At 53.7% G+C, this 24,061-nt stretch overlaps 2 protein-coding genes across 5 annotated transcripts; both read right to left on the bottom strand.

Annotated features, from left to right (window-relative positions):
- Positions 1-61: 61 nt before the first annotated feature.
- Positions 62-18,596, bottom strand: SPATS2 (spermatogenesis associated serine rich 2). 2 transcript variants are annotated; one of them, XM_015886967.2, is made up of 13 exons: positions 18,542-18,596; positions 15,094-15,404; positions 12,106-12,185; positions 11,743-11,851; positions 10,956-11,005; positions 9,570-9,828; positions 9,121-9,318; positions 8,147-8,282; positions 3,258-3,316; positions 2,780-2,889; positions 1,841-1,943; positions 1,297-1,505; positions 62-1,000 (listed from the first exon to the last, which is right to left on the bottom strand). In XM_015886967.2, the coding sequence occupies exons 2-13, from the start codon at positions 15,116-15,118 to the stop codon at positions 737-739; spliced, it is 1,602 nt and encodes a 533-aa protein (XP_015742453.2). In that variant the 5' UTR covers positions 15,119-15,404; positions 18,542-18,596; the 3' UTR covers positions 62-736. The 2 variants fall into 2 exon arrangements, with proteins under 2 accessions (XP_015742453.2, XP_085390401.1); XM_085534275.1 differs by lacking the exons at positions 15,094-15,404; positions 18,542-18,596 and adding an exon at positions 13,777-13,915.
- A 658-nt stretch (positions 18,597-19,254) lies between these two features.
- On the bottom strand, positions 19,255-21,614 carry DNAJC22 (DnaJ heat shock protein family (Hsp40) member C22). Of its 3 annotated transcripts, none has more exons than XM_032441108.2 (3): positions 21,570-21,614; positions 19,929-20,697; positions 19,255-19,507 (listed from the first exon to the last, which is right to left on the bottom strand). In XM_032441108.2, the coding sequence occupies exons 2-3, from the start codon at positions 20,646-20,648 to the stop codon at positions 19,322-19,324; spliced, it is 906 nt and encodes a 301-aa protein (XP_032296999.1). In that variant the 5' UTR covers positions 20,649-20,697; positions 21,570-21,614; the 3' UTR covers positions 19,255-19,321. The 3 variants fall into 3 exon arrangements, with proteins under 3 accessions (XP_032296999.1, XP_015742457.1, XP_015742458.1); XM_015886971.3 differs by lacking the exon at positions 21,570-21,614 and adding an exon at positions 21,291-21,369; XM_015886972.3 differs by lacking the exon at positions 21,570-21,614 and adding an exon at positions 21,318-21,366.
- Positions 21,615-24,061: the final 2,447 nt, after the last annotated feature.

Here is a 24,061-nt window from a genome sequence, read left to right on the forward strand (position 1 = left end):
CCCTACACCCCACAATGCTGGGGGCAGTAAGGAGCAGAGAGCCTTAATTAACGGACGGTACTAATGAACACAAACATCGCCTTTTATTTGGACAATGCTAAGTAACGGCCACCGCCGCTGGGTAGCAGCTGGGATTAGCTCTGCTAATTGGTATTGCTCTGTTTAATTTAGGGTGGTGGGGGGGGTCCGGATAAGAAAGGGAAGTGAATGAAACAAAAAGAGTTTTCCCCTCAACATCAAACCAGAGTGTGTGTGTGTGTGTGTGCGCTCAGGGTCCTGCTGGCACAACGCTGGGGGGTTCAGCCCTTACAAACCCCTCCTGCCTCCCCCCAAATCGCCCCCTGCTCCCATTTTGCAGCACTATTCCTCGTTGCCAGCACGAGGGCTGGGCTGTCCTGGGGTTGCTCCTTTAGGGGTCAGGGCAGAGTGGGGACAAAGAGGCCGGGGGCTGCGTTTGGGGTCCCCCATCCCTGCCTACAGTGACACCAGAGCCACGGGGATTCTCTAGAGGGGAAAGAAAAAGGCAACAGTGACAGCAGCAAAAGGGGCCCTGAGCCCGGGGTGGAGGTGCAGGAGATGCGAAGAACACAAAGTAGACGTGAGAGAAAGAGAAGGAAGGAAAACCAAAAGTAATAATGGCACAAGAACTGAGAAGTGTAAACTTTCCTTTGTTAATATCTCTCTAGCTCGGAGCTTCCTACAGTCTCGTCCCCCACAGGGTAGAAGTGGATTAACCTCAGGAGTTAATTCCCTCCTGGCGGCTGGAGCGGGGCTTGCGTTGCGGGAGCCCTTTGCTTTGCGTGGCCGCAGCTCCGGCTGCAGGTCCCGGTTCTGGTGGTTGCATCTGGTGGGGGCTGCCTGGGTTGTTCTGGTGCCGGCCAACAGCCGGACCCGCTCCGCTGCGGTGCCGGGGGCCACCGGGCCGCCTGGCTGGGGGGGGAGCGGGGTGGGATTGGGACCGGGAGCCCGGTGGTCCCGATCGCCTGTTCCCTGGGGCAGCCTGGAAGAGAGAAGAAGGGGAAGGGGGGGACAGATCCCACGTTGAGGGTTGCAGCCACCCACTGACACAGCACTGAGATGATGCGCTTTGTGTACATCAGAACCCAGAGGCTGTGAGCCCTCAGACCTCTCCTGCTTCCCCGAGAACTTGGAAAGCAAAGACCCCACGATGCCAGATGATATCACACCTCCCTAAAGGTGGGAGGACAAAACAGCCCCCCCCTCAACAAGCAGAGCCTGTGAAGCAGGGCTGTGCCAGCCCTCCTGGTTGCAGGGCACACACACACACACACTTACCTCTCGGTGGGGCTGGGGGGGGTGGCTGCCTGCTCCCTCCACGGCCACCTCCATGGAGGGTGGGGGCTTCTTGCTGGCTGTGGTAAGGCTGATGGCAGAGGCACAGGCGGGGCTGGAAGGAGTGGAGGCGATGCTGGGGCTGCTTGGGGATCCGACTGTGATGGAGCTGCAGCGGGAGCGGGTGGAGTAGCTGTTCTTTGGGTGGGAAACTGGAAAAGAAAGAGCCCAAAATGGGTGTTGTGTGTGTGGGAGCTCACTGCTCACCCTACAACCTACATTGGGGTTTTGGGATGGAGCTGAAGGGATAGCAGAGCTTTTCCTGGTGAGGTTTCCCTTTGCTTTTGTGGACTGGGCAAGAGTTTGGGACCAGAGGAGGAAGGAGAACAACCCCCATGGCCAAAGAATGGGCACCCCACAGCCCAATCCTCCCCCCATTGCTCAGGGGAAGCAAAGCACCCAGCACAGCCCCCCCTTCCAGCCCGCTGCTCTCCCCTTTGGGGGGCAATGCAGGGTGCTCAGGTGATGCCCGGCCCTCCCTGCTCACCTTGCCCAAAGGCAGCAATGCTCTTCTTCAATGCATCGAGGTCACACGTAAACCGTGCCACTCTGCCCAGCTCCTCATCGTACTTGCGCTCGCTTACAAAGTGCTGCGTGGAAAAGAGAACGGATGCGAGTTCATCCCAATCCCTGCACCCCAATTAGAGCCCAGGAATGGAGATAGAAGTCTCCATCTTGGGGCCAGTAACAGATATCCGAGGTGGGTGCAGCCAGAAAGAAAAGCCTTGGCTGGGAAGGCAGATGGCTGCAAGGCCTTGAGGACTTAGGAAGAGGTTTCTGCATGATTTCCACCAGCTTCCCTTGGGTTGTTTCAGCCCCACGCTGGCTCCAGAGCTGCTCAGGATGTGGACAAGAAGCAGAATTCCTCAGCAGCACCAATCCTGCTCAGGGCTGGGCACTGCCCTGAGCTGTGGATTCTCAAGCTGGAGCTTAATTGATCCTCTGCACAACTTTGTGCTGACCTCTTGCAGCAGGAGCCGGCGTGCCAGAGAGCAGAGGTGGTTTCTGGCATATAAAAGCGTTTTATGGAATATAAAAGCAGCTTCTACGCAGCAGGCAGGCTCTGTGAGCTGGGTGGAAAGGCAGAGGTCAGCCTGCACCATGGGAGGCTCTCAGCACCGTGCTGAGGACAAAGATGTGGCTTTGCCACATACCCAGCTCAGTGCCAACGCTCAATGGTCAAAGGTTGGAGCGCAGGCACCGAGGGGTTAATGCTTGGATGATCATTCATTGGTATTTTACAGCCCAAGTATTCAAAGTTAAGATTCAGGATGAATCTTTGCCCTTCTGCACGGCTGCAGAGAGCAGCAGAGGTGAATTTGGAAAGGACACGGCAGCAAAGCACGTTCAGAAGCACAGGAAACCCAGACGGTTACAAACACATGCAGAGTGTTTGGGTGAGATGAGGCAGGAGCAATAAACTCACCTTTATATCAGCTCGGAGCTCAACCAGCTGCTCCTCTGACATCCGCACCGCCACCTCAGTCATCTTCTTCAGGGCCTCTGCCTTCTTCTGTCGGCTCATCAGGATCTCCACTGTGGAACAGAGAGCAGCTCTAAGGCTGGAGCAGCCCCAGCCCGGCTCCTCATTGGTAAGCAGCAGGATTCCCATCATGTCAGTGCTGTGCCAGCTGCACAGCAGCCCCAGCATCACCCTCCTGCCAGCTCATCCCACCCTCTTACGTAGGTATAGAATAAAGGCCTCAAACAGCAAAACCCAGTCACAAAATACATTAGGTATACAGTACAGGGCAGGTTTTGTCTGTTCCCAAATACACCGTGCTCTACACAGAGTGAAAAAGGAAATAAGGGAGAAAAATCTGCTTCCAATGGGGCTGTCTCTAGAACACAGCACCACCTGCAGATCTACAGGCTGGGTGTTCAGTGGGAGGAGGGAGCCTTACTTGCTTCTGCCTTCACTTTGTCCATCTCAGCCAGCAACGCCACCTCGCGATCCATGAGGCTGGGGAAGAACACAGAGAAAGGATTTAACACCATCAGGGACCATGGGATCCCACAACAGAAGCACAGTGGGGTTCTGGGTTGGCCAGGCAGGAGCAGAGACCAACAGAGGGCAGCAGGAGCCTTGGTTCTGAGTTCTGCTGGCACCACGGTTCAGTCAGCACCGCACTGCATTCCTACAAACCCACTGGGTGTGTGGTCACCGTGCTCTGATCAAGTCAGAGCTGCAGCTGCACTGCTCTGGGTTTTATTGCAGAGGAAAGCCATGGTGCAATGTTCGAGCCATAAGCAAGACCTGCAGCACCAGAGCAGGGTGTTGGCAGTGGGCAGCAGCCTCTCAGGAGTGACACGGTGAAGCCACCTGATTGCAATGCTTCACTCTTAGTTTTCAGCCACCTGAGAGCACCCAAGGTGCAGCACAGGAGGCTCAGCAGGCTCGGAGCACGGCTGTTGCCATGAGACCACAATTCCCCCAGGCATTGTGGCTGCATCCTCCATGCAAGCAGAGCTGTACCAGCACCCACCAAGACTCAGGTTGCAATGGCAGGAGAGAAAACACTGCCCTGCCCTTGCAGCAGCTTGAGTGCATTCAGCATCCTGCCTATCAACAGGCTTCATTTCTGTTTTCCTAATATAAAAGCCCAGATTTCCTTTTGCCCATTAGCTTTGCAATGCTTGCCATGTAGACACAGCTATACCGAGTGTAATATCAGTCCTCCAACTCAGGCCATGGGCTTTGCAGTGAGAACAGCCTGCTTGAAAACAGGGAGAGATATTTCTTCTCACAAACCATAGGGTGACTGAAAGGCAAACTCCAACTGCTCCCACTCCTCTGCGTGTCAGGGAGGACTGAGGCAGGATCAATTTGAACAACTCCCTCTGAACAGCAGCTTTGACATTTGGCAGCTTCTGTTGATTTATCGCTCTCTGTCCATCTGCCTTTTTTAGGGCAGGGATTGTTTCAGCTCGTAGCACAGCAGGGGCCTGAGCCAGGTCAGGCAGTCGCAGCCCAGTCGTACAAATACAACTACGTGTGTCAGAAGGACGCTAATAAGGCTTCACCTTCCTTCCAGCTGTATCTCCTGCGTGGCTCAGAGGTGTGGGGAGATGCCCACCCCAGAGATGCCCATCCATTCTATAAGGAGCTTATCAGGCAGGATCCCAGTGCGGATACAGCACTGCCTTGATGAACTCGAGCCCAGCTGTGCTGCATCTATCTCCTATCAGCTCCTCCCTGAACACACACACACACACCCCTGGCTCTGACAGGAGCAACGCCCGCTTTATATGAGCTTTATATGGGCTGTTTGGGGCTTTCTCCTGCAAGCAAACCCACAGCAACCTTGACAAAAGATTACAGCCCGAGTCCCTTTGTCATTTAATTTACTCAGCGGAGCTCAGCTGGAGTCCTTTACCCAATTTTACAGTTGGGCTGGCTGAGGAACAGAGGTCATGTTGCTGTGCCTGATGTTGGCGTGAGGAGCAGCTCGATCAGACCCCAGCAGTCTCCCATGCAAGGGAATAGCTGAGCAGACCGCCCTCCAGCTGCCAGATCTGCTCAGGAACGCGCTCAGTCCTGGCCTGCTCTGTGCTGGGACAAAACCACATCAATCTGAGAGACTGAGCTTGGAGAAAGCACGCTTTGGGAGGGAGAAAAAGGGGAAGGAGGTGAACCGAGACCTGATGAGGATTGAAATGACACTGAATGCTTGGTAGTGAGCTGCTGGCAGGAGAGACACCTGCAGCCAACTGGCCCCTACAAGATGCTGTATGCATGAGCAAGATCCCAGCTTAGAGGTCAGGCTCTGTGCAGCAGTCCCGAGGGCTGCCTGCAGGGCAGCAGCCACCTCTAAGCCCCACAGTGCAGCAGTGACAAAGCTTAATGCAGCCCCGTGCCCATAGAAGTATTGACACTGAACCCTCTGCACCCCACAAAGGCTCAGGGTGCTTTTTGCAGCACAGACACAAGAACACGCTTGGAATTCAGGGCTGTCGGGACTCCCTCATTCAGGTTACCCAACAGCCTCCAAGTCCTACAGAGCAGGAATCCAACGCCTACGTTCAGGATGGATTTGGGAGATGATGGTGCAGCATTAGAGGCCCCTCACCCTCACCTCCATGCCCACACCAGCCAGCTGCCAAGAGAGAGAAGATGAAGGTCCAAACCTGCAGAAGCCTTGCTGGTTCAAAGGACAACTGAAGCACATCTGTGACACACAAGCGAAAACCGTCTGCACTTTGCTACTCATAATGCCCTGCTTCAGATGAACAAACCTGCCTTTAAATCAGGTTTTCCTTTGGTAGAAAGCCAGTTGGAGCTATGATTCAGCAAGAGGATTTAGCTGTTGGGTCCTGTCTTGTGTCATAGGCTTTAAAAATACACTAATTATTCGCTGGGTCGCAAAGGGAGCTGGGGGAAGAAAAGAAAATGTGATGGTACAGTTTCTGTTTCAGCTCAACGCTGGCGTTTTTGGGAAGAGGAAAGCAGGCTGCACTCTGCAGAGCTGTGGCCAACAGAGCATGGCATTTGCCAAGGGAGGCTCCGGTGGCCCCACGCCAGGCGGATCCACACATCCTCCTGTGCCCAGGGCCACACGTGGCTCTTTCACCTTTGGGAACGTGACGTGAGCAGCGTGGAGCTGATAAAGGCAAGGCAAAGGGCAAAGCAGGGCTCACACAGACCCAGAGCAGTGACATTTTCCATCCCAAGGACGGGATTTTACAGGTGCTATAAATGCGCCGGGAGGTCGACAAAAAACAATCAACCCTACTGAAAACAGAGGTGATACTGAAGCAGCATCAGTTGCCACTCAGTAGACAGAACCTCTAATGAAGCACAATGTAATACACAAACTAATTGAGATAGGACTGCACATCTCTCAGCTACCGAGGGGTAAATCCCCTCCAGAACTCTCAGCTATTGGTGGGGTAAATCCTTCCCACTATAGAAGCACAAGAGAGGAGAGCTGGGAGCTCTGTGCCACGGAGGTCACGAGCATAAAAAGGAATAACAATGCAGCTGAGGGCAAACAGACACCCCCAACCATGTGGGTCTGGTCTCCTCTAAGGTCAAAAGTCAGCCAGAAACACCTCCTGTCACTACTTTTAGCATGCTGAACTTAAATGCAGGCCAGCATTCCACTTCAGGAGAACACTTCCTGGTGGCAAAGTTCAACCCAAGCAGGCACACAAAGAGAAAACCTCGCATGGATCAACAAGATTTGCTAAAAGGCTTTGGAGCACATCCAGCTCCGCATCACTGCCACTATGCACTCCTGCCTCGGAGGCCACGCAGTCTGCAGATGTAGATCACTTCTGACACGGATCTGCAAGCCTGCCAAATATCTGCTTTAATTCTTTGGTGTGATATCAGCGTTTGAGTTACCTGTCAAATATTACTCACTTCTGGCAAACGGAACTGAGGGAGTTGGCTGACGCAGTCACCGAGTCACCCTCGGTGAGATAAAGTCCCTGGTGACTGGAAGAAAAGCAATGTCACACCTGGTTTTAGGAAGGGTGGGAGGGATGAGGCAGGGAACCATTGAATTGTCAGCCTCACCCCTGAGTTGGGGGAGATGATGGGGGAGATGCTCCTGGAAGCAATGCTAAAGCATATGGAAGAGAGGGAGGTGATATGGGATGAGTAGCACAGCTTCACCAAGGGCAGGTCCTGCCTGATCGTAAAAATGACAGTGTAACTGAGTCAGCAGACAAGGGATGAGCCACTGATGTCATCTATCTGGACTTTGACACAGTCCGCCATAAAATTCTTCTCTCCAAACTGGAAAGATACAGATTTGATGGGCAGAGTGCTCAGCTGGATACAACATTGTACCCAGGGTGTGGTGGTCGATGGCTCAGTGTCCAAATGGAGACCAGTGATGAGTGGTGCCCCTTGGGGGTCAGTGCTGGAACCAGAGCTCCTTAATGTCACCAGAGAGCTGGGCAGTGGGATTGAGTGCACCTTCAGCAAGTCTGGATATGACAAGACCAGCAGGGAAGTGATCCTACTCGAATGATGGCACGATTTGAACCCTCTGTGCAGTTTCTTACACTTCTTTATCAAATGCACTCATGTTTGTATAACCAAGAGGAACAATTTCTCACTAACAGATTCAATCTGTAAATTTAGGTTGCATCTGGTGCCAGGATTTTGGGAATGTCACCCTGAGGTGCTTACCCAGAGCAATGAAAATGGTAATTAAAAAGACCTGAGTGCACCTGGAGGGAACACTGTGCTCTGTATTAAGAGCCTGGCTTAAAAACAGAGAAGGGACGCCCTGCAGGATGATCTGTGCTGTGTGTGTACCTTCAGAAGGAGCCTGCTCTTCCACATTGTATGCAACTTGAGTTTGCAGATTTCAAACACAAATGTTTGTTTTGAAGAGACACAGACTGCTGCACCCTCTGCTTCCAGCACAGCAGCACGTTACCCAGCCAGATCCTCCCACCCTCTGTGCTCAACAGGACTTAATGAAGGCCACGTTAACTGCCTTATACAGACACAGAAACTAAGTTTGCCAAAGAGCTGGATGGACAACGAAGCCCTGAGTGGGGCACAGAGCTCATGCTGCATGCATGGGCAGCGAGCTCCAACGCAGGCATTGCACAGCAGCCTGCAAAACGCCTTCTACAAATTGCACAGCACAGGCCTTCAGACTTGGGCTTAATTCTTGACGACACGCTGAGCTCTCAAGCGCTGACAAACAGTGCTCGGCCAGCAGGGCAAGCACAAGCATGTCATTAGCCTGACTGGAGAGCTGAAGTTTTATTCTGAATTCATCGATCTTAATCCTCAACACATCTGGATCCGTTCCTACATTTTACTTACCTACTCTGCAGCTCAGCAAATACCTGCTTCATCTTCTTAATGGAAGCATCCATTTCCTCTTTCACCACGACCCGGTACCGAGCCAGTGAGACGGTGCAGCGCTGGAGATCCTTCACTGATTTTTCAATATTAGAACCTACCAAGAGACAGAGAGAACTTAAACAGCCATGTCAATCACACTGCTAAATCCTCCCAGCAGGGGAAATCAGGAGAACGCTTTCCCTCTTACTCTTAAACTGTGCCCTGCTTGGTTTTAATACCTCCTTTCCCTCCCCCATTACAGAGGTTCTCGGTTCAGTAGAAGTTGTGCAGGTTTTCCACTGAGGAAAACCTTTCCCAGAGCTTGAAAGATTTCATTCCATGGGCAGGGACACCCCTCTACACTTTCAAATACACAACAGTAACCAAATGCACCTGAGTTGCTTTGGGTTAGGGGCAGATCCACCGCCTTACCTCACTGAGCTAAGCATGATAACCACATTCACGACCACTGTCTCAGGTCCTCCTGTCCCCTCGTGTTATTGCAAGAGAAAGCACATAAAAGAGGAAAAAAAAAAACCACGGGTAACAGGAGGCTGTCACTTCTTGTAACAGGGCTGGTCCCAACTACTGTCCTCTTGACACATTCTCACAACAGATGAGAAAGAACCCAAAGGCTCTGCGAGGGAGCAGAGAAGAATGGGCTAAGCGTATGCAGCGAGGCTGCCTCCCACCCTGCCTTCTCACACATATGGGTTTGCTGCTCCAGGCACTACATCTAAACTGCTGTCAAGATTCCTGCTGTGCACGGGGAAAGAGGAGGAGCAGAGTGCAAGTTAGAGGCCAGATAATAAGAAGTGTGTTAGCTTGTATTAAAATCAACGTCCAGCCTGCCTCAGTGTTGTCCATCAGCGACGCAGACAATGAGGTGGTGAGAATTTGGCTGCTGGCAACCTGCTGTGACACTGGGGAAGGCGCAGACCCGGGGTCCTTACCCAGCTTCTTGTTTGCAGGTGAGAAGGGGACGTTATCCAGGCGTGCAGCAGGCAGGGAGGTGGGGGCTGTGGGTCTGGAGCCGGGCCTGCTCACGCCGTGCTGATCAGGACGCTGTCTGAGAGACGAAGGGCTCTGGGCAGGGTGCACGGTGAGAGATTTGGTGTCGAGGTCTGCTATTCCATTCTCTAGTTGAGGCACTGCCGGAGCAAAGCACATTGGTGTGAAGGGGATACACACACAAAGAGGACGGCAGAACGCTCGCCAGCCCTTTAGGACCGCAAGCAGAAATCAAAGCTCGGGGTGAGCTGCCCTTTCCTGGAGGACCGTACAAACAAATCAGCTCTCAAAGCTGACCCCAGTCAAAGGAGGGACACAAAAGGCGAGAGGCAGCTCCTCTGCTTTTTAAACACACGGCGGGCGCCTCCTGCCACTTCTTCTGGGGACTAACCTGTTCTCTCAGGCATGTCTGGCACGGCGGACTCGCAATCCTCCAGCTCTCTGGCATCAATTGAAAGCGCATCCAGCCCTTCGCTGAGCGAGTCCACCGACTCCGTGTCGTGGGCACAGCCGTTGATATGGAAACCGTTAATTCCCCCCTTCTCTGAGTTTGCTGACTGCTCCTCTTCAGTGGACACCAATTTCCTGGGGTCTGCGGGGCCAGGGCTCGCTTCGGCTTGCGGTTTCGGTTTGGTTTTCTTCTTCTTGTTCTGAGGATTAGGCATCCACACCACAGAGAGAGAGAGAGAGAAAGAAAGAAATAGAAATAAAAACGTTAAGCTTTAATTCCTGAAGGGAAAATTAAGCTCGTGCTTACCGCCTGAAAGTAGCTGAATTAAATGCCTTTTCAACCAGCCCCCGTTGTTGATCCTGTTAACAGCAGGAGGGATTCATTCAACAATGAGGACAGATATAGAGGCATTAATGACCAGCAAACTCATTATCCCCTCTAACGTTGGCCCAGGGCATGGGATGGGGGCTGTGGGAAGCAGTGGGGCTGTGGGGCTGCCCTGTTCCCCTTGGGGTGCTGCCCTAGACCTCGCTCTGACAGCAATTCCCTCGATCCCCAGCACACGGCTCTTCGGTCACATTTCTCCCCTCTCTATTTCATTCCGGTGCTTTTTAAGTATTCAAAGGAGTCCTTTTGAATAATTATGATTTTCTTCCTGTCCTGGTGGATTTGGACATTATAATATCAAGTTCTGAAACTTTGCAGATCTTCCTTTAACCGTTTCATAGAGGTCTGAGTGCAGAGCTGGGCAGGGAAGCCTTCATGACACAGAAATATTTCCACAGAGCTCAGCATTAAATGCAACTGTTCAGCTCCAAAGGTTACGATGAAAAATGGAACGGCACGACCATCTGAGCAGTGAATTACGGAGCTCTGCTGCAGCAAACGGACCCAAGAAAGATTTACTTCAGCGTAGGGCTGGGTGTGTGGATTAGGGGTCCTGCAGAGGGTCAGCAAAACAAAAGCTATCGCAAGGGCTGTAAGTCTAGAAGCTTTTATTCAGCCCCACACAACGTGTCTGACAACGAAACCAAGCTCAGACGTGATGTTTTCTGCTTGCAACGAAGGTCCCATGCAAATCCCTGCCCTTAGCAGCGAGGTACCTGATAACACAGCAATCATCTCTGGCAGTCTACTCTGCTACCAGCAGTGTGCATGCACTGAATGGTGCAGAACATGTTTGCTCTTTGGCTTCTTATCTCATCAAAATTACCAGGAACACAGAGAATGGCAGGCAGTCTCAATTTATGCTCTCCCTGATCCTCAGAGAAACAATAGGAAAAAAAAGAGGTAACTGTATTTGCAAGGTGTATTTAGAAGCGTTACCTTTTTTTTGCCTGTGACAGTCCATTCCTTCAATACTTCACTGGCGTTACCTGAAACAAAAAAGCAGTGATGAGCAGCGAAGGTGACACACACGCAAGACAACAGCAAGAGCCACAATCTCTGAGGTCAGGAAATCCATTCAGCATTACAAAGTACTTCAAATCCCATCTGGGTTTCAAAGTACAAACAGCAGAAAAACTGAAGCCAAAGACGTTCCCTGCTTTGTACACACCAGTGAGAGTTTCTGTAATTGTGTACCTAACCCCCATTACCTAAAGAGTTATCAAGTGCTTATCTCTGCCTTGACCTCTAGCTGGACAAACACTAACAAAGAGTTGGAAGAGAATCATCTATGAGCTGTGGAGGGTATGTGGGGATGAGCTGAGAAGCTCCACAAGCTCCTTGCCATGTAGGGTATGTGATGCACTCTGAGTCTTCTGCAGGAGTTCCTGAAGGCCCACAGACACAGCATGTGTGAGTGACTAGGGGAGGGCCACTAAGATGATCGGAGGGCTGAGCATCTCTTCTAGGAGGAAAGGTAGAGGGAACTGGAAGTTTTTCACCCAGAGGGTGGTGATGCACTGGAACAGGTTGCCCAAGGAGGCTGTGGATGCCCCATCCCTGCAGGCATTCAAGGCTAGGCTGGATGTGGCTCTGGGCAGCCTGGGCTGCTGGTTGGTGACCCTACACATAGCAGGGGGTTGGAACTCTTTGAGGTCCTTTTCAACCCAGGCCATTCTACAATTCTATGACTCTATGACAGAACCCATAAGCCCACTGCAGTTACCTTCCATAAACGCTTGCACTGTTTTGTCCACGCAGTTGTCAAAATGCTGGAGCACGAGGACAATCTCATTGTTGCTCCTGTTTGGGACTATGGCACGCACTGCGTTGATCTGGAGGGAAGAGAAGAGGTTGACAGGTGAAGCATTTGCTCTACCTCACACTGCAGCCCTCTGTAAGCAGTCTGAGCACCTCACCCAGCACCTTCCATATCAAACTTTCATGTGCCAGGATGATTTAGCCTGAATAAAATTCTGCTTTCAAAAGAAGCACAGTTAGCTCTCAGACAGAAACATATTTAACCTCTGACAGCAGATAAAGACGCAGTACTAACACGGCAAGCTGAAGTCCCACGAGATGCACTTACCTTCTCCTTCATGTTTTCAAAGGTTCCTCCCTGGGCCATCACGGTGTTGGACTGCACATCGAAAATGAACCCGGATGGATCTGTGAAGACAAAGGAGATGGGAAAATCATGTCAGAACATTCAAGTGCAGGAAGACATCCGGAGAGCATGGTCGGCTCTGGTGGGTAACTCTACCAAACAGAGGGCAATTAGCTGCTGAGAGCAAAGCTGAGCCAGCCCCCAGCAACAGATTCACTCCCTGCTATCCCTGCCCTGGGATCACTGCATGTGCCAAAGGGCCAAGCAGTCTAAGTTTGGGGTTGGGGGGAAGGAAATGCATCCAGCAGCCCATTCTGGTGGGCCAACACCCCGAGCTGCTGATTCATGTCCCTTCCCTCACCTCCTCCAAATTACTCACACGCAGTTTTGAGACACACCATTGACTTCCGCGGATCCCAGACATTGATGTAGCATTTAAACAGAGATGCCTCCAAACGCAGTGACAGAATTGTGAACATGATGGAAAGGTCAGGCTCTTATTTAGGCTACAGATGAACGCTTAAATTCTTCCCTCGCTCCGTCCTTCCTCGTTTCAGCCCCATGAGTGAGATTGTCTCCTGTTCGTGAAGCTCACGCAAGTTTGAGCTCCCAACTTTCTGGCCCTTCATCTTGTAAATGGCTCTCAGATTCCCATCACCGAGTGAGAATTAGAGATCTTTTCTCAAAACCCTCATTGCAGAGCAGCCACCGAGGACCCAAGTGCCAAGGAAGATGAAGCTCAGCTCCCTGCTGCAGCGCTCAATCCTACCCCTTCCTACAGCTGTGTTTGTGCTGGAGCTGTCAGCACCTCGCTCCCAACACAGCTCCAGCTTCCAGCCACGGCCCTTCCAGCAGCTAAAACGTTGATCATGCAAAAATTATGCAAGGGAGACTTCAGTGTGTTCATGTGATATCACCCAGGAGTGCTCCCGAGCATCATTAGAAGGGCTGCTGGCGCTCGGGTCTCCGGTGGTGGCGGGGATCTGTAAGAATGGATGGAATTTAAAATGCTCCATATCCTCGTCTGGCTGCTGCCACTGCCTTCAGGATCTGGGGAACAAACACCTTCGTGGGGCTGTGGCTGTGCGTGGCAGCATGGAACGCTGTGTCATTTGGATGCTGTTGCATGAAAACATGCAGTGGATGCGATGCATTAACTCCAGAGTCATGGACTTAATTGCCTCTGTGCTCACAACTGCAGCTCCCAGAACAAGGAGGGGGCAAGAAACAAAGGCACCAAAACTGCAAGGAAGAATCTGCCCTGCCCAGCATCACGCTGCCTGCTCACTTCAGTCTCCTTCTCCTGTAACTCCATCACTCCTACATGAAAAGTGTGCAAAAACAACCCAAGAAATATTCATTCTGCTTCCAGGGACATCAGGAATCCAGCAGCCTAGGACAGCCCTACCCATATTGGGACATCCTGACTCCTCTTTGCCACTGCATGACTGAACATAAAACCAAATCATAACCAAATCGGAGCAGAAATTAACACTGAGATAAGGTCCCTGCAGGACTTACCAGCATCTTCCCACTTTCCCTATGATCCAGGAGCACAGACACCACTGCCACACATGCCTCCAAGCCCCTCTCTCCACACAGAGCATATTAAGATGCATGAGGGTGTCCATCTGGCTCACAAGCTGCACTCACCCCATCACTGCCTCCAATTCAAAGCCGAGGCTCAGCACTTCCACCAGCTGCTGCAAAAACTATTTTAACACCCTGTGGTGTGGTCACCGTGCTGCAGAAGCAGCCCAAGGAGGTGGCAGCTGCAACTCAGGGCTTTGTCTAGACAAGAAACGCTGCATTACTGCTGTTATTGCAAATAGATTCAAACCCCAGAGAGGCGGGGGTCCCCTCTGAGAGATCCAAGCCCTCCCCAATGCTTTCCTGTGCACCCTGCTTTAGCACAGCATTGGACTGAGGGTCTGCACATTTCTAAAGGCTGAGGAAGCATCACTCACACAGAGCTGGGATTCTACAGAGCTTCTCCACTGTTAAATGAAGGATGGGATTAGAACAGAACTTTCCCCCCCACCCCACACCTGTGCAGGCTCCCTGTGACATTTCCCCTTCACCATATTAACACGGGACATTCTCAAGGCCTCCTTAATGTATACAGATAAGGAAGAGCCCAAGGGCTGCATTGCATACCCACTTCCCAAACCTCACTAACACCCTCCTGAGCAGCTCAGATGCTCGTCTAACAGCTTATGCCAGGGCTTCCAAAAGCACAGATACAGCATTTTAAAATATAATTCCAAAAATTCCCCTATACAGTCATTTCCATAAGTGCTGCTAATTGCTTCGAACCATGCATGGATCTGGATGTCAAAGGACAGCAGTGCTGCTCAGGTAGGCACCATTTCTATGCCAGAGCTGCGAGAAGCAAAAATCAACTGAGAACAAAAGCGCTTCTCTCGAGGCAGAGGACACGGATTGTCAAAGCACTCACCTTAAATTATTAATTAGTAGTCAGTGCAAATAAAAAGACAACCATAACCTTCACAACCCCTTCCCCTCCCCCCGCTATGGAATTAATGCCTCACGTGCAGCAAACGAGGGCTGTAGCTGAACTAAGCTGCTTGGTGCAAGAACAGCTTTGTCTTTAATGTGTAACAGCAGAAAAGGGAGGACTTGCACTGGTGTTGCACCGGTGCTGCTGAGCTACTAAAAATATTCCTTTTCTGCTGCTTTCTGACATTGGAAATGGGGCAGTATTAATATATGCAGCAAGTCGTGAATCAGACCTGTCCAGCTGGACAACTGAAACGCTGCTACAAATGTCACCAAACCCAACAGGTTACACGATGTCACCAAGATGGTGACAAGAAGCTGTCAAAGCTTCACCAGCAGCCTGGAGAGGAGAACAGCAGAAGCAATTAACCCCTCTCCTAATTGATAACTTTGGGAATCAATCGTGCTGTTTATTGACATTGGATTACAGCACATTCACGTGCATCTTACCTTTTGGGTTTTGCTTTTTAGACATCTTGGTGCGTTCGTTCTAATGTGCAGCTATACAAGAAGGAGAAGGGGGGGGGGGGGTGGAAAAATAAGTGGTGGCCCTTAAGCGGTGCAGCTGCGATTCACACACGGCCTTCAGTCGAGGAGGGGAGCGGATGGTGTTTGGTCTGGGATGGCAAAATCACAGCAGAGAGGGCAAGCAGGGTCTGGAGCTGTCAGAATTCAGCTGACAGCCCCACGGAGCAGCACGGCTTCTTCCAGGGGAAAGCTGCTCCTTGTCACGCGGCTGCTGGTGTCAGTTGTCTCAGGTTCTAAATAACAATGGGGAAAAAAAGAAAGAAAGGAAGTCAGAAATTGCTGCCCGGCAAACCCGAGGTGTAGCCCACATCCCTCAGCTTGTCAGCTCATCTTGCTGATGGTTTTTAAAGAGCGAAACCCGTATTTTGCTAAAGGTGTTCTGGAACAGCTAGCAGAAAGCAATGTAAAACATAAAGGCAATGAGAGCCCCACAGCCTGAGTGTGGATCCAAAGGGCTCAAGGCACTTCAGCCCCACAACAGGGTGGGTTTATAGACACCATAAAGTGTTTGCTAATGAATGAAGCAAATGGGGAGCAATGAGGATCCCTGGTGTGTCAGCAGCCAGCACCCCAACAGCACACACTTGGATCCTGTATAGGGATTTGCCTTACACTGCTGGCTCCATGGTGCAGGAGTGGGACAGTGCCAGGTTAAACAAAGAGCAACGGGGACACGGCATGCAGAACAATGGGGATCTGGCAGGAGCAGCCAGGAGGAAAAGGCATGACCTGCCAATGTGATCTATCAAACGTAAGCTGAAGGCAAAGCATTACGGAATCAGGAGGTTGTATGTGTTCCCAGTGAAACCCAAACGCTTGTAAATGCACTGAAGGACACACGGCTCATTTGCTCCAAGGAATAAACAGCTCAGCTCCCACCCATCCCAACCGGGATTATCTGTAGGGGCATTCCCAGGATAGGGCTTAGAAGCCCAATGAATGCAATGCTGCAGTATGAGGAGCTATAATCTCAACATAAGAGCCAGGGAAGGATGGGGATAATGACTTGAAACGCATCCCAGGTTCCATTCCTCAGCACATAATGACCCGGGTACCTTCAGGTTTGTACCCAAAACCTCCTTGATAATTCCATGCCTTTAAATTAATGCATTTTTGGATAAGAAGGGAGCATCAGCAACCCCCAAGGTGGGACCAAGCAGCTCAAATCCACATGTCCACAGAAACAGCAAAGAGTTGACACGAAACAAGCAAGAAAGCGACCCTCAGCATTAAAATTAAACACTGAATGGGATGGAGGGGGCACAAAATAACCCACAGAAACCCAGTGCTGCAGACAGAGTGATGGAACCATTCTCGTTCTCAGCCGGCTTTCCTGAGCCACAACAGGAATGTGCATTTTTGCTAAGCACAAACCAGCTCACTTTCAAATAAGGAAAAGTCATTCGTGGCTTTAACAGACAGCACAGAGTGAGAGGAATGACTTCAGATCACCCCGCCCGCCGTGTTCTCTTTCCAGGCCGTTCCTGCCCTGTCTAGACAGAGTATTTCAGTCAACTTTCCAAACTTGAGAGCTCCCTGTTGAAAGGGAAAGATTAACATAGAGAAATGTACCCGGGGGGGAGGTTTATTATCCTACCAAAGGTGCTTTTGCTGAGAAACTTGGAGTTCTAAGGGTACAAGCAGCCCAAATCAAGCTCTGAGGCTGCAGCCCCCTCTGCCTTTCACTTTCCAGCCCCCACTCAGTGTGAGCTCTTCCTCCAACGTGGATCTCTCTGACCTCATTGGGTTCCCTTATCAGTGTGAGGAAGTAAAGCTCAGTCCTCCAGCTCCTGCAGCCCCCCCCGACCCCATAAAGGCCCTAACAGCAGCTCTCCTGCACTCACTGAAGCCCCTCACTGGTGGCTGCTACAGAAAATAAAGGGTCAGTCCCCCCTCCCAGAGCATTTCCCACATTCAGTTCCCAATCATGGCGGTGTTCGAAGGCTTCCTGATGCTTCACAACCTGTGCCATAAGATAGGAATCCCTTTCTGCTTCTCGCCCAGCAGGAAACCTTGGCTTGAAGAGCTCCAAAAAACCTCAGCTGGATGCTGGAGGACCCAGAACACACATCTGTCCCAGCAATGGTGAGCACCATCAATGCTTTCAGGCTTCATTTGCTGCCTTTCTGAGCAAGGATTATGGCACAGATAAGAGTACGATCATCCTTTAGATTGGGGTTGAGCTCTTAACTTGTAGAGAAGGAAGGAGAAAGGTGATAGGAAATAAAAGGCGACACCTCCCCATGCCCTGCTGCTGTGTGACCATTATAAATCAGCTCCACATCTTAATTGCTTAATTAAGAATAACACAACACCTCCAAATCCTCCTGCAGTCACCTCTGAGCTCCTTCATTCCGGATCCAACCAGAACCTTCTGCTGTGGGCCTCATAAAACATTTAAATACTCATTTGATGGAATGCTATGGGGAAATGGAGCTTATGGGACGGCTCTTAGGAGCACAATGGGCCTGGAAAGAACTTCAGGTGACACCACAACAACCCAAGGCAGCACAACAGCAGGAGCTGAGCACAACGTGGACGATGGTGGAGTTACAGCCCCCACGTGTGCACGGCCGGCAGAGCACACAGATCATTAACCGCTATCATCACCCTATAGCACCCCATAGACCCCCATAGCACCCCATAGACCCCCATGGCACACCACAGACCCTTATACCACCCCACAGACCCCCCATGGCACCCCATAGCACACCACAGACCCTTATACCACCCCACAGACACCCCATAGACGCTTATACCACCCCATAGACCCCCATGGCACCCCAGAGACACCCCACAGCACACCACAGACTCTTATACCACCCCACAGACCCCCATAGCACACCACAGACCACCATAGCACACCACAGACTCTTATACCACCCCATAGACACCCCACAGCACCCCATAGACACCCCATAGCACACCACAGACCCTTATACCACCCCATAGACACCCCATAGCACCCCACAGACCCCCCATAGCACACCACAGACCCTTATACCAACCCATAGACACCCATGGCACCCCATAGACCCTTATACCACCCCACAGACACCCACAGACACCCCATAACACCCCATAGACCCCCATGGCACCCCATAGCACCCCAATGACACCCATGGCACCCCATACCACCCCATAGACCCCCATAGCACACCACAGACCCTTATACCCCCCCTTACACCCCCTTTGGGCCTACAACACCACCCAGACCCCGAGGCCTCACCGCACGGTTCCCCACATCCCCCCATCACTGCGGCCTACAGGGGTCTCTCCTCTCCCCGTTCTCCAACCCCCCCCACCCCTCCCACACCCCCCTCCCCATCGCTGTATGACCCAGGCCCGGCTCCCCCCGCTCCCCTCTCACCTCCAGGCCGTTCCGCCGTCGCTCCCCCCGCCCCTCCGTTCACCTCGGATGCAGCGGAGAAGGGGGGCGGAGGCCTCGGCCAGGCCGGAGCCCTCAGCCTCTCGTCAGCCAATCGGATTTGAGGATGTAGAGCGTAAACCAATAGCGTGGCGCTGCTAGCGGAGAGCGCAGCCAATGAGAGAGAGGAGGAGGGGAGGTGAGGCCCGCCTCTTTGAGCTTTCAGCCAATCCGGAGAGGGATGAAGGGAGCTGGCCAATGAGAGGGCAGAGCTGTGTCCTCTAACACAGGGGTTAGAGGGGCGGGGCTTATCTCTGCCGACGACCAATCGGATGCGGAGCTGACGAGGCCACGCCCTGAGGGGCGGGGCATAGGGAGCCGAACGTGGACGGAAACAGCCGAGAGCCACCGCCCTGTGACGGAAATAGCCGAATCCTCTCCGGAAATAGTCGAGCGTGAGAAAGGCGGAGACTGAGAGCTGATGTATGAGGGTTCGAGACCCGGTTCCGACTGAACGATCCCGTTTGGACCGGGATGGGCTGCTGGGGGCTGGAAGGACCGGGGATGGATAGGAAGTCATCAGGGGATGCTGTGCATTGCATTGGTTTGCACGCTGCCCATTGCACAAGCAGCCATTTGCACAACTCAACCAAGCCCCCATCCATTGGTCTCAGCCATCCCCGTGCAACAGCTTGCACGAGCAAAGAAACAAAGGATGCAAAGAAACCTCGTGTTATAAACCCCCATATTGCAACCCCCCATCAATGCTGCTGCACGCTGGGCTCAGCCTCCTCCTGCTGCTGCCCTTCGGGGTCCTCCCAGCACCTCGTAGGCTTCCTGCAGCTCAATGAAGCGTTGCTCGGCTTCTTCAGCCCGTTGCATGTTGTGGTCGGGGTGCCAAAGCTTCACCAGTTCCCTGTAGCTCCTCTGAACCTCCTCAATGCCAGAGCAGGGCGGGACGCCGAGAACCTGGGAGGGGTAATAAGGGATCCAATGGGGTGCAGGAACAGCCCCCACCCTGCAGCTCAAAGCGCTCCTCAATCAGACATGTGCACCCCCTGCAGGCTAAGGGCAAGCAAACCCCATTCCCCCCTGCTTTTCCCACCCAAACACCCCCAAATCAGCCATATATACCCCATATATATATATATATGTGTACCCTCTACAGGCTAAGGGCAAGCAAGCCCCATTCCCCCTAGCTTTCCCCACCCAAACACCCCCAAATCAGCCATATATACCCCATATATATATGTATGTGTACCCTCTATAGGATAAGGGGCAGCCAAACCCCATTTCCCCCAGCTTTTGCCCCATTGACATGTGTACACCCCATGCAACCCCTCCGTGGCCTTAAGGACAAGCAAACCCCATTCTTCCCCATATCTCATACCTGAGAAGCCCACAGCTGCCGCTCAGTGCATCCTCCAGTCCCAGCTTTGAGCCCCAGCAGCCAAGCCAGGCTCTGGAAGGACCTCATGGGGATAGCCCCCACCCAGCCCAAGACCCCGGCGGTGCTGTGCAGCAGGCTATAACCCACTGGGATGGCAAAGGCCATATAGGCCATGCCCAGACGGAAGAGTCGGGCTCGGAGCCTCAATGGAGGCTCAATGGGATGCTGATGGCGGCGGTGCCGCTGTGCAGCCATGCCTGCAGCCAAGCTGGAGGGCAGCACCGCCAGCAGCTGGGCCTGGAAGAGGAGGGAGGTGAGGAAGGCTGCAGTAAGGACGCGGTGTGCTTTGGTGCTCTGTTGACCCACAGAGGCTGTTAGGAGCACACCCAGCCCCACAGCCAGCGGCTGGGCCAGCAGCTGGGGTACCCAGGGCAGCGCCAATGCAGCCATCAATCCAAAATAGATCCCCACGACCACCTGCCCCACCAGGCGTATGGGGCTCAGTGCTGGTACAGCCCCCCTGTGCTGCCTCCCAGTGCTGTTGGCTGTGGCCACCCAACGGTGGAGATTCCAGAGGTCGCTGAGCCATCCAGCACCGAAGCCTCCCAGTGTCAGCATCCAGAGCAGAGCGTGGCTGTCCCGGCCCAGGTAGAGGTGATGCAGCCCCAGTGGTCCCCCCAGTGCCCACAGCCCATAGGCCACCAGCAGCCTCTTGGCCATGCTGGCTGGCTCACAGTGTGGCTCTGGTGTAGCTCTGGCATCTGGTGTCCTGTGGGAGGGAACATGGCTGGGGGTAGGGGGGCACTGACAGACCCCTCTGTGTCCCATATGCACCCACCAGCCTGCCCAGAATTGCTCCATTCCCACCCCCCAGAACCCCTGTGCCCATATGGATCCCAGTCCTGTGTGCCCACACAGGGTTAGGCCATGTCCATCCAGGTCCCATACCCTCCACCCAGGACCCCCTGTGCCCATCTGGAGGCACCACAACCCCACTCAGAGCTATTTTGTGCCTTCCCAGGACCCTCAGTGCTCATTCAGACCTGCTTCACACCCACTCAGAACCCCATATGCCCACCCAAAGCCCCCTATGTCCATATGAGATCCCACAAGGCCATCCAGAGCCATTTTGTTCCCATCCTGATCCACCACCCAGGTCCTATAGCCCCACCCAGGACCCCCCTTTACCCATCTTGGCATCCCATTACCCCATTACCCCACCCAGAGCCATTTTGCACCCAAGATCCCCATCCAGGATCCCCTAAGCCCACCCACATCTATGCACCCAGCCCCCCCCCAGCCTCCCAGCACCACATACACCCACCCATGCCTCCATGGACCCCCTCAGCACCCCCAACCCACCTCTACACAGAGCCCCATAGAACTCACAGGCAGCTCTTCCCCCCCCCACGCCTCCCAACACGGACTTTGCCTCTGTGACAGCACCAGGCAAAGGGCAGAGCACTGCAAGCTGCTGTGGGGTGGGGTCACAGGGCCCTAATATGCAAAGACCCCCCCCACAACTGTGAGTGAAAGCCCCCAGACCCATGATAACCTCCCACCTCAGCCCCACAGCAACCCCTCCAGCCACATGCCTCCCCAATACATCCTTGCAGGCAATGCTGGAGCTGTACCCCTTACCGGTGCTGTGCTCTCCCAACAGCTTCCACCCCCCCCCCCTTCCCACTCCCCGCAGCCCCCACCCTCAGCACCGCCGCTGTGTTTGCTCGGCTTAGCCGCTGCCGGCCTCCAATTTGGTCTCATTCATTATTAACAGCCCTGGCCGGCTGCTCTGTTGACACAGCCACTCCAGGAGTGGGGACTAGAAGGAAGATGGGGGGGCAGTGATCCCCTCCTTGTGACCCCCTCCTCAGCTCAGCCCCCTCCCATAGGCAACTCCACCCCCCCCCCCCTCCCCATGCTGCGGCTCAGCAGGATGCAGGGAGCCTGTCTCCTATGGGATCCCACTAATATGGGGCAGGGGGAGATGCTACAACCCCCCCTCTGCCCAGCTGCCCATCAGGGCTGACAGCGGCCCCCCCTCGCTGCCCACCCCGCCTGGCTGCCTCCCTGACAGCGGCTCCCAGTGGGGCCACGCTTGGCTGAGCTGCGCCCTGGGGGGGGGCTACATTAGGATGAGGATGGGGGGGGGGGGGAGCTACACCTGGAGGGGGGAGATTGCATTGAAATGGGAATGCATAGGGGGGATGACATGGGGGGGGGGATGACCCCTTTCCTGGCTACCCATGGCTGCTGTGCCCCCCCCTCCATGCTGCAGTATAGGATCGATGCTGGTGGATGGGGGGGGGGGGCGGTGCTGGGGGGGGCGGGGTGGGGGGGGGGGTTGTGCAGGTGGTGTTTTGCTGCTGGATCGATTTCTTAAAGTATCTGGATTTAAAAATGTCAAATCTGGCTCTGGAGCATCAGGCTGGGAGGCAAGGAGGGGCCTCAGCCCCACTGCAGTGGGCAGCACCCCCCCACCTCCACCTCCAGGCCTTGCTGCCCCCATAGCACAGGAGCCCCCCCATGGGTCTGGAGGGTCCCAATTGGGGAGGGGGTGCTGTAAACCCCCCTGTTGGGTGTAATAGGAAGCATTGATCAGCTCCGGGCGGCAGCGTTTAAGGCATCGATTGGCGGAGCCTTCCCTTTAATTGAAGCATTTGTCATCACCTCGTTTGGGGGGGGTCCAGCTGGGGGCTGCCCTGCATGGGACAGCTGCTCCACACACCCCATCTTTGTGCACACCTATCCCTATGATGCACACAGCCTCGTGCACACGCGTGTCCCCATGCTGCACATACACCCACATACATGAATGAACTATCCCTATACTACACACACACCCCATACACCCACATTACCCCTGCAATAGACACCCATACACCCCCTCAAACAGATCCCTCACCCCCAAACCCCCCACCTCATATATGGATGCATATCCATCCACACACGCGTGTGCAAGCACCACCATCACACACGCAAAGGGTTGGTTGAAGGCATCCGGCTCCGCTCCCGAATGTCACGTTGCCTTGTCAGTTTGCTGGTAATTAATGCAAACTCCGGGGCCGGAGTCCCTCTGGACTCGTACATCACTGCCAGAGCCGGGCTGCAGAGCAGCCCCTTTACCCAAGTGCTGTTATTAGGGGAATTTTATATGTATTAGCTGTTGATGCACATTAATACATTAAAAATGTCAGCGGTGGAGGCCAGCTAATTGTCTGATTTAAATGTCTATTTGTCAGCGGGTGCCTCAGGTAGGCATGAGGTGAATGTGCAATGAGCCCCCCCCCGACCCCGTGGGGTGGGGGTGAGCCCTGGGGGGGGGGGGGTGGGCACCGGGATGGTGGCACAGGGGGACAGTGGGGCACGGGGTGGGGGGCTGCGGGTTCTGCTGTATAACAGGGGGCAGTGGGACCCTGCACCCCCACCACCCCCCCCCTCCTTGATCACTGCCTGGCTGGGATGGATTTCTCCACCCGACATCCTCTGAATCCTTAATAAATGCTGCTTGTCCAGAGAATTAATCCGGGGCAGCCCACAGCCATCCATCTCGTCACACGTTGGCATGTGGTGACGGACGGCCCCACTGCCGCCCCAGCAGTGACTCAGCCAAGGGGGGGCCACAAATCCCACCCCCAAACAAGCTCTCATGGGGATATCCCATGATATCCCCCCATCTCAGGGTTGTCACCCCCCGCTGCTCCTCACAATGGGGCCGCAGTGCCATGAAGACCCCCCCAAGGAACACAGAGTGCAGGTGAACTTGGGGGTCCCCACATTCCCCCCCTCCCAAGCATCATCTGCTCCCCCAACTCACCTCACCTTGAGCCCAACACAGCCACAACATGTGGGGCTGTGCCCTGTTAATAACCCCTCAGCTGCCTCATCAGCAATTAGCAGCAGATGTTAACGAACCTGGTTGGGCAGCAGGGAGGGGGGAGGATGCCAGGAGGTGCTGGGGCACAAAGAGCACGAGCTGGGGGGGCACACGTTAGGGGTGGGAGGACACTGGGGACAGGGCTCACATTGGGGACAGGGCACCCTCATCCTGGGGTGGGCGACAAGGTGCCAGGCCCCCATGCAGGCAGCAGGTGACACTTCCCATCTATCACCATGCACACAGGCAGCATCGC

The sequence above is a fragment of the Coturnix japonica genome, unplaced genomic scaffold (genome assembly GCF_054131305.1).
Source record: "Coturnix japonica strain WE unplaced genomic scaffold, WE-NBRP24 Scf080, whole genome shotgun sequence".
NCBI classification, from domain to species: domain Eukaryota; kingdom Metazoa; phylum Chordata; class Aves; order Galliformes; family Phasianidae; genus Coturnix; species Coturnix japonica.